General features: G+C 32.7%; 5 protein-coding genes across 5 annotated transcripts; 1 reads left to right on the top strand and 4 right to left on the bottom strand.

The window, feature by feature from the left end:
- Positions 1-269: 269 nt before the first annotated feature.
- Positions 270-1963, bottom strand: LOC145064911 (mediator of RNA polymerase II transcription subunit 11). Its single transcript, XM_079012277.1, has 4 exons — positions 1777-1963; positions 941-1034; positions 737-853; positions 270-625 (listed from the first exon to the last, which is right to left on the bottom strand). Exons 2-4 carry the CDS (start codon positions 992-994, stop codon positions 449-451), a joined length of 348 nt encoding a protein of 115 aa, XP_078868403.1. The 5' UTR covers positions 995-1034; positions 1777-1963; the 3' UTR covers positions 270-448.
- Positions 1964-3093: 1130 nt separating this feature from the next.
- On the bottom strand, positions 3094-4694 carry LOC145061933 (uncharacterized). The gene is made up of 3 exons (XM_079009523.1): positions 4138-4694; positions 3508-3669; positions 3094-3424 (listed from the first exon to the last, which is right to left on the bottom strand). The coding sequence occupies exons 1-3, from the start codon at positions 4495-4497 to the stop codon at positions 3254-3256; spliced, it is 693 nt and encodes a 230-aa protein (XP_078865649.1). The 5' UTR covers positions 4498-4694; the 3' UTR covers positions 3094-3253.
- Positions 4695-5086: 392 nt separating this feature from the next.
- On the bottom strand, positions 5087-7076 carry LOC145061932 (uncharacterized). The gene is made up of 2 exons (XM_079009522.1): positions 6612-7076; positions 5087-5736 (listed from the first exon to the last, which is right to left on the bottom strand). The coding sequence occupies exons 1-2, from the start codon at positions 6922-6924 to the stop codon at positions 5234-5236; spliced, it is 816 nt and encodes a 271-aa protein (XP_078865648.1). The 5' UTR covers positions 6925-7076; the 3' UTR covers positions 5087-5233.
- A 160-nt stretch (positions 7077-7236) lies between these two features.
- Positions 7237-9320, top strand: LOC145061930 (Pentatricopeptide repeat (PPR) superfamily protein). Its single transcript, XM_079009520.1, has one exon. It carries the CDS (start codon positions 7382-7384, stop codon positions 9254-9256), a length of 1875 nt encoding a protein of 624 aa, XP_078865646.1. The 5' UTR covers positions 7237-7381; the 3' UTR covers positions 9257-9320.
- Positions 9321-9441: 121 nt separating this feature from the next.
- LOC145061931 (phosphatidate cytidylyltransferase 1-like) lies at positions 9442-14383 on the bottom strand. The gene is made up of 12 exons (XM_079009521.1): positions 14253-14383; positions 13008-13115; positions 12317-12573; positions 12066-12217; positions 11601-11742; positions 11350-11506; positions 11209-11256; positions 10550-10636; positions 10197-10325; positions 10025-10081; positions 9834-9917; positions 9442-9748 (listed from the first exon to the last, which is right to left on the bottom strand). Exons 2-12 carry the CDS (start codon positions 13080-13082, stop codon positions 9659-9661), a joined length of 1278 nt encoding a protein of 425 aa, XP_078865647.1. The 5' UTR covers positions 13083-13115; positions 14253-14383; the 3' UTR covers positions 9442-9658.
- Positions 14384-14851: the final 468 nt, after the last annotated feature.

Genomic DNA, 14851 nt, shown 5'->3' with positions numbered 1-14851 from the left:
AAAAATATATTTTACTTATAAAAATTAACATTTACAAGACTTTTTAATATATGCTTGTTAACTTTATTGGATAAATATGTGAATCTCATCTAATTTCATCCAAAGTTTTGTGACATTTTGAGTCTAGAAATATATGTACGTCACATACTAAATAATAAAAAAAAAATATAACACTAAAACATGGCAAGGATGAATATGAAGCAACAATGTGCATTGTTTTGGATGCACGAGAGAAATGATGACAATCAATGGTTTGACTCTTTGTAAAATTACCATTTTACCCTCATTTTATATTATTATTTTACTTGTTGCATTTGGTGCGAAATATAGAAAAAGACACAAGCGATTTGACAAAACAAAACTGACAAACATTACAGTGTTGTAATCAGATTTCATGTTTAAATTCTACTCCATGCCACCAATTCAAAAAAAAAAAAAAAAAAAAAAATCAGGCTGCATGATGATATTCATCGACTGTTTCTGTCATTCCATCCAATTTTTGAAGGACATATTGGACTTTTTGGCAGCATATTTCATTTGATATTCTTGCTATGTAATCACACTTCTCAAATGGACGATATTCGCATGCACTCTTGATTTCTTCCCTTAATGTCACTTGTATATCCTAATAATGTTTTTGTGTAGTAAGGTTAAAAAAGACTTTATGAGGCATCAATCATTTCACTGACTTTCGGTATTAAGTCAAAAAGAAATAAGAAGAAATGTGAAAGAAAACCTTGATTAATTGCATGAATTCACTGCAGTGATTGTTGACCAATTCCTTCCTCGGTCCACTAGGATTTGAGAATTCTTCCATCACTCCACCAGCAAGTTCCAATACTCTAACAATCCTCTGAAAACAAATCAATTCTTTTTGTTAAACTACTTTTCATTTTTAAAATTACAATCAATCAATGCATTATTATTTATTATATATTACCTTTTCGACAGTTTGGAGGCGTTGTAGTGATGCATTTTGGGTTTGTGAATCCATGATGATTTCTAATTCTATTCAAAACTCAGGCTTTTGCATGCTGTTGCAGTTTACAACAAGGTCTGGTTATTAACTGGATAAATTAATTGAATATAGTGTTTGAATTAATAGAAAGAAACTGCTATATAATATGATCATAATCATTATCATATATAATATGCTATAAGCCTATAATAATACTCCTGATTTGGGAAAGCAATGACACACACAGGTTTTGTTTGCCAACATCCAGAATAGTATTAGTTACAATGTCTAAAAAATTGTTTATCCATCTTCTCCAGCTTTAATTCCAATCTTACATTTTCATCTCTCTCATCACCAACCTTCTGGACAATTTTAAACTGTAGCTGTCTATTCCTAAATCTAAAGTGGGTAACAAACAGTGGACAATTTAGACTTTGAATTAGTGCATTTAAATGACTCTGACATGAACAAACATAAAGTTAAAAACTTTAATAAACAAATTTTAAACAATATTAGAATACACACCTTATCATGCGTTTTTAGACAACATTAGATAAGATAAACTTGCCCAAAATAAAATAGAAATCTGTAATAACTAATCAGATAAACCTAACTCCTAATTTCAAGTTTTTTCATCAAAATGACAAACAATTGAAATAACCCTAAACTTGCTTAATGTTTACCTGTTTCATTATTGAAACCTGAGAGGGAAGTAATAACTAAGTACTAAGCAACAAAAAGTAATAACTAAGTACTAACCCTAATTGCTAATTTCAAGTTTTAAAAAATGACAAATAATTGAAATAATCAATGCTTACTTGTTTCATTCTTTCAGGTTGAGAGGGAAGTCGCCGGAGGTGTGGAGCTACCAGACGCCGGCGGTGGCGCTGCAATCGGCCGGAAAAAGCGCTGGGAGACGGGAGTGGGCGGAGTCTCTGACAGGGGCGTGAATCGCGATTGGGTGAAGTACAGAAGCGCCTTGTTTCTTTCTTCCCAGAAGCTCCCACCTCAATCTCAGTTACCTCACTGGCCTATTAAACCACTTGGGCCATTTTGATTGGACATTGGGCTTGTTTTTGGTTGGGCTATAAGTAAACCTTTTAAAAGGCTTTTTTAGTTTATACTAAAAAGCTGCCCAATTTACTTTCGAGTTGTACTTATAAAAAAAAAAATCGAAATATTTTACTGTTCTTGAAAAGATTTAAGTGGTAATAGTAGCTAGTAACATCCACATAGGTCTATCCCTGCCCCTTAGATATACAACGATTTATTTGGTTATCTACTTGGAAATGTTGTTAAGATTTCAATTCATCCTACAAACATACCTATAAAAAATGATCTATATTGTAATAGGATTGAGTTTAGCATAAGATCACATTTGGGATCGTGAAATCAGAATTCAATTCGATCCTACAATTCCATCAAAATATGAATTCAGTCAATAGGTTAAAACCCATTTACCTTCAATTTTATTTCATATTTATTTCAAGTCATAAAAGACTAAAAGGTAAAGTAAAAACAATAGAAATTTTTTTCTCGCTTCGGCCACCAAGAAACCTGTCACACCCTAAAAATCCTAAAAACCAAATGAAGAACAAAAAAGAAGAAACTCAAGAAAAAAAATTAGGAAGCAACTAAAAAAAAGGTTTCTTCAATACATTTCCATATTCTGATTCCTATGTACACTTTCACATTCCAATTCCTGTCTATTCTCAAGTATCCACATGTCAGTTATACACAAACTACAATAATGAGCATATTGGATTAGATACAAACTGATGTTTGAATTTTTGTTATAACTTATAAACGATCAACTAAGATGTAACTGTAGTTTTAATAATTATAAACTTATTTAGTATGTCATTTTTTTGGTAGCATCTTAGGATCATTTCTATGTTCCTTTTACATTTTAAATACATCACATCTATCATTTCTTTCAGTCAACTTTTGATGTGGGATCAAATCCTCACATACATAAAATCTTCAATTTTCCTTGTATTTTGATCACAAGTTAATTTCATTTCTCTTATAAACAAAAGAAAAAAAAGAGGATCAAATCCTCCAATAAAATCTTCAAGTCGAGTCCAGAAACACTTGGATTCGGTCAAAAGTTCACACATCCTACAATTTACCAATTTAGTACCAAAAAAGGTCAAAGTTCATCACTTTTGATAAAATTTCATTTCCAGAATTTTTCACAATCATTTCTTTTCTTTGAGTTAGTAAAATCATTTTTAAAAAAACAAATCATCCATCCTGTGTACCTATTTTACTCACTCTACTCTATCCAATCAATCAATCATCATTAGTTTCATCTTTTCCTTCTTCAGATTCTTCACCTCCATCTCCATCTCCATCTCCATCACCTTCACCTTCACCTTCACCTTCACCTTCATTTAAATTCAAGCTTAAACCCACATTGCTTTTGGTCAGGTCTTCCCTTTCTACATCAATATTCTCAGAAACCTGAAACAGTATCAAAGGAGTGAGAATACATTTTCAATTCCCTGAATTTCAAAAAATGCAATATGTTGAGTTCAGAACATTACCTGATTCTCTTCCATTGGCATATCATTGATGTCAGGTTTTTCCTTCTTCAAAGATGATTCATCATCTGGAGCAGCAAGTGAGTCACTCTCAACAGGTTTAGGTTTATCTTCATCAGCCTGCACCTCTGGTTCCTCACTATTTTGTTCCTCCAGTACAGCTATCTGATCATTGATCAACCATCACCCATAATAAAACAACCCCCAATAACAACATACTTTGGCAACCATTGATAATTCAAATTGAAGTGAAAGTAAACAAAAAAAGTTAAAACGGTTCTATAATCATAGCAACCTTAGATTGTGTTATTAGATTAAACTTTAAAAAAAGGATTGGAAATTGATTCTGATGTGCACTTTGGATTCAATTTGGATTACAAGTTGCTGTTACTTAAGCTAGGGCTACAGATTCTCATGTACAAATTGGATTCAATTTCTTATACGAATTTATACTCTATTCTATATCAACTAGATATATGTGCATTGAGCTGTTCTTCAAATTTAGATCCACGTATTCTTCAAATATAATATATTATATATACACACATAAGGACAAACATAAGCTAAAGTTTAGATCGAACAAAGTCAAATTAAATAAAACAAAAATTCAGAAGAGAGGTGATAGAAAAGTACTGGAATGTATTTCATCTTACGGCGGGGCGGCTCTTCGTCCACTTCGGCGGCACCACCGTCTTCGTTGGCGTCGCCATTGCTATTGTTGTTGTTGGCGGAGGTGTTATGAGTTTGACGAATTGGCGTCCATTTGTAAAGCAAAAGATGAGAGGCTGAGGCATTGTTATTATTGCCATTAGAAGAAGAGCTTCCGTTAGATTGATGTTGATGATGATGATGCTTATTGTTTGAGGCTGCGGATGTGTTGGTAGGCGTTACGTGGATCCACTTCTTCTTCCACTTCCTTACCGGACCTGTAAACACGGTAGCCGGTCCGTAGCGAGTCGAGGATCGGCCGAGTCGAGCTCCAACACCTTCCATATATGACTTATTAGCACAGATCGTCGGTGGTTGTATCGGTGGTCGGAGATTGGTCGGCGATTTTCTGTTTCTCCGTATACAAATTAGGCGTGGTCCCTCTCTCTCTCTAATATTACTTTTGTATTAGTGTTTTATATATTGGTAAATATCAGGTACGGGCAGATGTAGACTATTCCGTGGTGCCGTGAATAAGAGCCGTCGATAGTGATCCCTCCTACCACATTCAACGTATCCTCAAAATATCATGCCAGATACTCTACGTCTCCACCCACGATTTTCATCGGCTAATAAAAAAATTCACATTTTTACGATTAAAATAAAAATCATTTTTCAAAAAGTTTCACCCTTCTTACGGGATTTATCGATTTTCATCAGCTAATAAAAAAAATTAAGTTTTTTCTTTTATTAAAAAAATTAGTAAAAAAATGTTATTATGTTGTATTTCTCAAACACGGTACATAACTACATATATGTATTTTTAAGGTTAAGAAATGGCTATTTATTGTGAATCTATTCTTAGATACAACATTAAACCTTTTTATGATGAAATATTACTTATTCTTAACATGTGGTTTCCCAACATAATTAATAAAAAAAATCAAATTAATCACTTTATATTAAATACTAAAAACTGATTGTTATGATCTTAAATCACAATAATCATTTTAGATCCATACTTTACCCTTCTTTACACTACACACTCACTTCTTTACCCCCTAAAAATTACATTAACATGCTATGTTGGTCCATTCATAACCATGGTCAAATTACCAACTTTCAAACAAAATTCCCTTCCACCAAACTCTTCTCTTCGACTCCAATAGCAATTTTGTTCCGAAAATGACAAAAAACTTACAACTTTTTTGCTATCTATATTCGAGTCTGTAATACTTTTAGTTGAATAGGTGTTAGTAAATCTCTTATAAGACCCGAACCATTTAGCATGCACGTACTCATGTCTTCTCCATGGTGGTACATGCATTTGTTGTTGGTTCATAGACAGTCTAATCGCATCGCACATCATTCTTACGATTTTTTTGAACTCGATGATTTTGCAGACTGTAATTTGAGGGAAAACATCGAGCAATGAAACGTAATATTTAGTTGGTCTTGCTATCTCGAATTCTCCTGCTATCAATATGTCAATCATGTAGCGGGTCCCATTTATATTAACATCAATGTATTCGTAACGCCCCGATGGAACCTTGCCATTCCTTTTCCATTTTGATCTGCAAAGTCCTATATATTCATATGCAATTTGTTTAAACACAGACAAATTACATAAAAGTCATATAAATTTTTGTCAAAGTTTGAGATTTAACAACTGTATTTCAGTTTCGTCAAACAAAAGCACTTAAGTGTAAAATGTTTTTCTTTGTGGACCACTTTGACATACCATGACTTGATATATAAGATTAAAATTGTTACAATATAAAATTTTGTGAAAGTTTAGCATTTTAGTGAAAATATTAAAATCAAACTTTGGTACTAAGTATTCCATTAAAACCACTATATTTTGATAAAACGTTTTATTATAACCACTTTAATGTTATATGTCAAACCGGTCAATATAGAAAAATTATCAAATTTAGGTGGCTGTATAATGGTTAAAACACAGAATAGTCAAAATATAGTTGTTTTTATGTATTTTGCCTAAAAAACACTCTATTTATTTTATGATAATCAAAATGTATTTTACTTATTTGGCGATGGTAAAATAGACGGGTCAAATGAGTTTCATAACTTTATTTTAATAAAATATTTTACAAATGACTAATATTTTAACAAAATCCCACAAATTAAACTCAAACTAATTATCTTAAAAATATCAAAAACATTATATACATTCTGGTATTCTTTTGACATATTTTTCAACTGAAATTTTTCAGTTTACCATTGATTAGACTACAGTTCGATAATACATTATAAATTTAATATCCAAAAAAAGAAAATCTGAATCGAAAATCATGTTCTCGAGAGCTTGAAATCGTAAATCTAACGGAGTATTGGTGTAATGATGTGTGGGATAGGGATAATATTGTAAATTTAGAGCTTCAACTTTGGAGAAAAATGAAAATGGTAGCCAAAGTGTATCACAAGGAAAGAAGGTGTACCGGCGTCGAAACCTTGGTGACGTAGCTGAGTCATCAGCTGCCATTTTAGATCTGGCGACGATGGCGATGAGTTAGTTTCGATCACGCGCCGCCATGCCTTTTGAACTTCTAATGTAGTCTTTCTTCTTGCTTCATCACCGTTCTCAAATGCAAATAATCTCTTCAGCGAATCCTTCATCGTATTCTCCACCACATCAGAATCTTCATCGTCATCGGGATTATGATCGTCGTCGATTCTTCCGATTTCTTCATCAACAACAACGCCGCAGCCTTTCTCGATGAACGAATTGACCAAATCAAACAAATCCATCATTCAAAAAAAAAATTATCGAACTTTACAAAAATTGAAGCTTAATCGTTCGAAATTAAACTATGTGGAGAAGAATTTCAGATGAGCGTTTGATTTATAATGAATTTTGAATGTTGTTAAAATGTGGAGAAAATGTTGACATGAGATTAATTTGGAAAAAGGTGATAATTGGAGAGGAAAATGATGACACTTTGATGAATGTAGACATGGTTTTAGTATGTATACAGTATACGTATTACTATTATATAGACTATAAAGAGTCGTCGTCTTGACTTAGTTATTCCATGTGATCAGGTGTTGTAAAGTCACATATGGATTAATCACAATAAATGATCATTTTCCAACAATTTATTTGTATAAAAATAAGACTAGAACATATGACGAGTTGAATTTTAGTTTTTAAGGATTCTTCCCTCTTCGGTTGTCATTTGCTCTTGTTCAGTTTGAATTTGATATATTCATGATCTCTTTCTTAAATTCGTCAAAGAATCTATCCATCTTCTTCAGGTCAAAAAGAAATCATAAACTTTACAACACCCAATCAAGATCCATTCCGATAACCTCCCCTGTTCCCACCCATGACCAGATTTCCCACCTCATATTAGATCAAAAGTCAGCATCCGAAGCTCTCAACACCTTCAGATGGGCGTCCAAACTCCCCCATTTCACCCACACCCAATCCACCTACAGAGCTCTTGTCCACAAGCTCTGTACTTTTCGTCATTTCGACACCATCCACCAACTGCTCGATGAAATGCCCAGCTCAATCGGCTCACCCCCAGACGATACTGTTTTCATAACCATCATCCGTGGGTTAGGCAACGCTCGAATGGTCAGACAAGTAATCAATGTTCTTGACTTAGTTTCAAGATTCAAAGAAAAACCTACCCTGAAAATCTACAACTCAATACTCGATGTTCTTGTCAAGGAAGATATTGACATAGCCAGAGGCTTTTACAGACACAAGATGATGGCTTGTGGTGTTAAAGGCGATATGTACACTTTCGGGATCTTAACAAAGGGACTTTGCATGACAAATCGCATATCAGATGCTTTTAAGCTTTTACAATTCATGAAGAAAAACAGTATCCCCCCAAACACTGTCATATACAACACCTTGCTCCATGCTCTTTGCAAGAATGGGAAACTTGGGGTAGGAAGGGCCAGGAGTTTGATGAAAGAGATAGTAGATCCAAACAGTGTCACTTTCAATATCTTAATAACCGCATACTGTAAACAAGATAACATAATTCAAGCACTTGTGATGTTAGAAAAGTGTTTCAATCTTGGATTTGTCCCTGATGTCATCACAATAACCAAAATAATGGAACTTTTATGTAACAAGAATCGTGCCATGGAGGCAGTGGAGGTTTTAGAAAGGGTAGAGAAGAAAGGTGGCAAGATTGATGTGGTGGCTTACAACACTCTTGTGAAGGGTTTCTGTAAAGTCAAGAAACCAAAGGCTGCACATAGGTTTTTAAAGGAGATGGAGTTGAAGGGTATCCTTCCAAATGCAGACACTTATAATTCTTTGATATATGGATTTTGTGAGTTGGGTTTGTTCGATTCGGCTCTTGATATGTTTCATGAGATGAAAAGGGTCGGGGTCATTTGGAATTTTGATACATTTGATATTTTAATTCGTGGGTTTTGTTCAAAAGGAAGGGTAGAAGATGGGTATAAGATTTTGGAAGTAATGGAGGATAGTAAAAGTGGTTCTTTAAATCATATAAGTCCTTATAACAGCATCATATATGGTTTCTATAAAGCAAACCGAGTTGACTCGGCTCATGACTTTTTAACCAAGATGGGGACAAAATTTCCGAGAAGTGTTGATAGAAGCAAAGAGATATTAACATTTTGCAAGGAGGGTAGAATGGGAAATGCGAAAAAGATATACGATGAGATGATTCTAGAAGGTGGAGTCCCAAGTGTTCTTGTTTATATAAGTTTGATCCGAGGGTTTTGTGAAGAAAACATGGTGAGAGATGCTTTTGAGATTGTGGATGTGATGGTGTCATGTGGTTATGTTCCTGATGTTTTGATTATTGGGGATTTGATTAATGGGCTTTGTGGTGAGGGTAAAGTTGGAAGTGCTATGCTATTTTTGGAGGATATGATTGGAAGAGGTTGGGAGGTGGATTCGGGTAGTTATAGTCCTTTGATTGATGGGTATTGTAAGAGAGGGGATTTGCATAAGGGGTTGATGTTGTTTATGGAGATGGTGGAAAAGGGAATTGTTCCTGATTATTTTGCATGGAATTGTGTAGTTGAGTATGTTGTTAGGGTAGTAGAAGAAGGGAATAAATTGTTGGAATGCCTCATTGAAACCTAATTACGAATATGAATTGCTGGTTTTTTACATGTAGAATGATTTCAAATATGGATGATTTATGTAATTGACTTGACTCGGTGAGTGAAATAGATAATAGCTAAAATGAAAAGGGTGATGAATTGAGAAGGATCATAATTTTTTACATTGATTGATAATATATGATAGTATAAATTAAAAAGAGAAAGTAAGAAAAGTTGAAAATGATACAAAAATAATGGGATGGATACATGTGTGTTTGTTTGATTCCATTTCCATCTACATTTTTTTAAAGAGGGGATAGAGCAACCAACCACTATACACATGTGCACATATATGTATTGTATGATATGATGCAATACCACAAAAAACGATCATAACAAAAGTCAAACATAGTACAAATCAAAAATGTAATTGTTATCTTCTTCAAGATTCACCAAACTGCCTGTCTTGTAGTATTTGTCCTAGGTTATTGTACAACACCTTTTGCTCCTCGTATGACAGATTCATCACAATCTGAATACAAATATTTACATTAGTACAATAATTATTTTAATACAAATTATTATTTTTTTTAAATATATTTATAAATAGCATATACCTGGTCAAAAATCATCCCAACTGATACGCTTTGAGCTACAATAAATGACTGATGGTAGATGTATGCAAAGACAGCCATCACCATCTGCATGAGTAAATCAAAGTTAGTTGTTATTTCTTTTCTTGCATTTAACATTAAAAATAAATAAATATGGAAATAAAGAAATGTTTTGAATTTCTAATGGGACGTACTTGACAATCCATTCTGTCTGTCATTCCACCATGTCCAGGAATGCTGTCCCCAAAATCCTATAGCAAATGAAGAGAATAAATTAAATTAGGTAATTACAAATAATAATAATAATATAATATGGTTTGGATTTTATAAAATAAAAATAAATGTAGAGATTAATAGATTATGGACCTTGATCTTGAAGGCTCTTTTGAAACCACTAGCGAAGAAGCCACCGAAAGGTGCAATAATTGAAGCAAAAAGTCCAAGTCCCAATGCATGCCATTGCACTGGTAGAACTTGCATCTCTGTCCATGGAAACTGAAAAGGGGAGAGAGAAAAAAAAAATCAAATTCCATTCCGGTGTTTTGGTTTCCGTTGGAATTCAGAAATTCCGTTAATGAAGGAATTTGATCTTTGTTCAATGTTCTGATCCTCTCTCATTTGTGTAAATGATGGAAAAAACAAACTTTTCATGAACTGTATAATTTTATAACTAGGAAATGAAGGAATGGAATTGGTAATTCTATTCATGTTTATGTTACCCATTCAGGAAGCCATCCAGGTAAAATGAAGGTCTCTGGTGTAAAAAGTGGGCCGGGGTCACACTGGAGCCAACCAGTTGATAGGTCCTGCACAACAATTTATAAAATCAATGTGTTGAATAATAATAATAATAATAATTAGGGTGTGTTTGGTTGGAGTTGGACGTAATGGGAATGTATGCTGCAATGGAATTGGTCATTACATTTTGTGACAATGTGTGGTTAGCCCGTAGGAATGGAATGGATTTTATTATGAATTTTTATGTTATATGTAGTATGTACATACAATATATAATTTAAATGCTATGCTATATATTAGTTTAATTATATTTAACAATTTTATTTTTACAACAATAAGAAACTGAACATAAAAGTTCTTTAAAACCCAAATAAGTTATAATAAAATGATTTTTTTTTGTTCTGTGTCATTAAAAATTACACAGATAAAAATGTATTATGTTGCAATTTTGCATTCCATTCCGTGATGGAATGAAAAAGAACACACCTGAATCAAAATTAACAAAATGAAAGGAATCACATTCCATCCCATCAGGCAAAACAAACAAGTTTTTTTTTATGTTTCATTCCATCCCTGATTCCATCATACCAAAGTATATACTTTTTAAAACAAAAAGTGATTTACAAATAAATTAAGCTACCTTTCTGGGACATGTTAACCAATGGAAACGACCCATAAAATTAGCAAGCTGCACATAACAAAAAGGTACACAAAATGTCATCATTTCAAATTACATAATAACAGTAAATGTATTCCACAATTTAAAGGAGAATTTGCTGACCACAAAGGCAGATATAATTGTTGTAACAGAAGCTCCAATAAATCCCTCCCATGTCTTCTTTGGTGATAATTTAATCAAAGGTGTTTTTCCAAAGAAAAATCCAAAAAAATAAGCAGCAATGTCATTGATCACAATCAATGATGCAGGAAGGAGGAACCTGTGAGACAATTAATTTATTCATTCTGATGATCTATGTAGGAAAGTTGGATCTTACCTCATATGACAACATTAATATACTAAAATAAAATTACCAGAATATCCCTTCGAAAATATTGGCTACTGTGAAAGATGACTGTGTGAAAACCACAATAAGGATCATATGTGTCCATGCATATTGCCCAAACTGATACTTGTACATCTTTTTCTTTAGTGACAGAATGAACCACACAAAACCTAAACCAACAACATATATATCAACTTTTAGTAAACAAAAAAATAAAATAATTTTGGCCAAATTTACACCGAAAAAAAAACATTACATTTTGGGTAATTTTGCGGTTTAACCACTAATACTTAACTTTTCCAAATAAAACCATAAAAGATTCAGACTTTTTTCCAAATTAAACTCTTTGACTTTGTTATATCAGGTTTTATAATTTCCAAATTAACCATTTTGACATGTTATAAAAAAAAGTATAAGTAGTTGAGAACCAAAAAATTGGCCAAAATATAATGGTTTTTCCAGTAAATTTCCTGATAATAGTTATAACACCAACCTGCTATATAAAGGAAATAGCAGGTAACCATATGATATTTGATAAGATTTCCCACTATTTTATATAAAAACTTGTCTGTTGTGACAGTATTGACCAGGCGTTGACTAAGTATGCGACCATATACAAATAGCATCGCTGTGAAGAAAAAATGCCTGAAAATAAATAACAAGTAAGAATTGATAATCTTGAATCTTTAAATAGAATAAAAATATGGGTTTTTGTTAAAAATTAAAATGAAGTATTTTTCTTACCAATTTAAATGCCTAAATCCTGGTAGCTGTTTGTCTTCGTTTACTTTTCTTAGTAGCCCAAAGAGCTCTTTTGCCATAAAGATTTGTATAATAACAACCATGGCCCATATATAAAGATGCCCCATGTAGACAACAAATATAAAACCACCAATCATCCAGATACTTGAATAAGCACGAATCAACATTGATCTGTACTTATTTTGATCATTTACAAGCAAGTGGTTGTTTCCATTTGATTGGCCTACATCACCTGGAACCTGATATTTTTACAGATAAACCTCAAAATCTATAACTTTTATACAAGTCTTAGAGACTGTTTCTTTTTTACTTAATGGCTTAATGAGTTGAGCACTTAATCTTGACAGCTATATATGGTTGTTTTCTTACTCAATCCAGATAGAATGACTTAATGGGTTAAGCCAAAAAAACCTGCCTTTTAATGTATTAAGACACTAAGCCTTTACCTGTTCGTAATGTAAGGATAAAAGGGTCATTTAGTCTAGTTCAAATGGCTTGAAAAGAAACAGACTTTATATGGACAAGCTCTATCCAGACATACATCATTTACCCATTCAGCCACTTTATCCATACAGGACTTAATGAAGAAAAAGAAGCCAGGCACTTACTTGTTATAAATTGTAAATGTAATTATATAATTTATATCATTAGTCAATTATAGTTGCATGGTTACCTCATTTGAACCTTTACGACGCCGAATCCTTCCACCATGTGTAACTTGGACATTACTCCCATTCTCCTTTATCATGGTCCCACAACAACAATGGGTACTTAAATAAACCTAAAAATAAACACACGCACACACATGAGATCAAAATACATGCTGATATTCTTTCTGCATCTAGTATTGCCAAAAGATTTGTAAAGATAATAGTGTTGATAGATGATACTATTACACAAGAAGTAAAAGATAAAATACAAACACATTGCATTTGAAGTTGAGAATAAGAATTGCTGAATTGCATTGATTATATGTGATACCCTCAATCACTTATCTCACATCAAGTCCCCTTTTATGATAACAGGGACCTGATATATAAACATATATACATGTATATGAACAAGTATTGTGCACTAGCTTGTATATTACTCACTACTCATATGGGGTTCATGGTCTAATTGGGGCTAAAGTTAAGTAGTTGCATTGACAGGTAAAATACAAATTTCAGATTTAATCTTTCAAAGACTAGAATTAAGCATCAGCCACAAAAGAAAAAGCACATCATAACAAATACAGATGATTTCAGATACCCAAAAAAACCATCAGAATATACTTTTATTAACAGAGCCAGGGAGGAAGAAAGCAGATGCCATACACCCACACCCCTCCTTTTCTAGATTTTCTGCCAAAAGTTTCAATAATTTTAGGCTAAAAAGAAAAAATTCGAATCAATTTGTAGATTTCATGCCCCCTTTATAGATTTTCTTGCTCCTCAACGCTTTTACAGTTTATTCCTATCACACAGAGGAAGGACACAGTTCCCAAAACATAGGTGCCATATTTTAACATGCTTACAAGCCCTAAAGTCCGCTTTCAATCCAAGCATAATTTGCCGCGACCTCAACCTCTAAAAACATTACTACCATGCTTTTTTCCCAGATTTTCGTTAAGCAGTTTTTACTTAGATCACAGAAACGAATCAAACTTCAAAGTGAAAAGCTCACGAAATCCAAAACCCTAAATATTCAAATTGAGCTTCTTCAAACTAACTCTCACGTTCTAAGAGTTTCAACGTTCCTATATCATTAGGACATTACATAACCATAAACAGAGCTAATTGAAGTACTGTTTATATAGCCAATAACATGAACCAATGAAAGGGAAGAAATTCAACGATATCATGATCACACGGTGAATAAAATCCGAAAACGAAACCATAAATTAACGAATTGAATTAAATTAGCGAAAGAAGCAAACCTCGCAGTCAAATCTGAATCAGTGGAAGGGAAATCAATCTTCAAATACTTTAGAATAGACTTAACACATGTAGATGTGTGTGTATATATAAACATATAAAATATATTGTGTATAACTGCATATATGCCCCCACTCCCAAAAATAAATAATATGTGTTCGTGAAGATTTTGAAACTTATAAGAGAAATTACATCACTAGTCCAAAAGTTTTAACTGATATTATTTTGTACCCTCAAGTTTTGATAATTGTTTATCATGGATTTTAGTTTGAATAAGTAATATTTTATTAATCGATTTGGTTTTATTTACCAAATGTACCATATTTTATTATAATCAATTTATTTTTCAGCAGAATATTAACAAAATATACTAATGATTGATGAAATGCAAAAATAATTAGTGTTAGGCCATTTTTTTGATAATAAAAACTTATATGTTACTTTTTATTTAGACATTTTCCATAAGGACAAAACTAAGAAGTCGATCACTAAATTCGTATGGCTTGTTTTTTTTAAGATTACATTGTAAGAGAGAACCATGATAAAGTTATGCATATATATTAGTGGTCCCATCAAAATGGACCAATATCATTGATGGTAG

This window comes from Lactuca serriola, chromosome 7, assembly GCF_051521515.1.
Source record: "Lactuca serriola cultivar US96UC23 chromosome 7, Lser_US96UC23_V15, whole genome shotgun sequence".
Taxonomy (NCBI): Eukaryota; Viridiplantae; Streptophyta; class Magnoliopsida; order Asterales; family Asteraceae; genus Lactuca; species Lactuca serriola.
The sequence above is the reverse complement of the archived record's forward strand: the minus strand, read 5'-3'. Positions and strand labels throughout refer to the sequence as shown.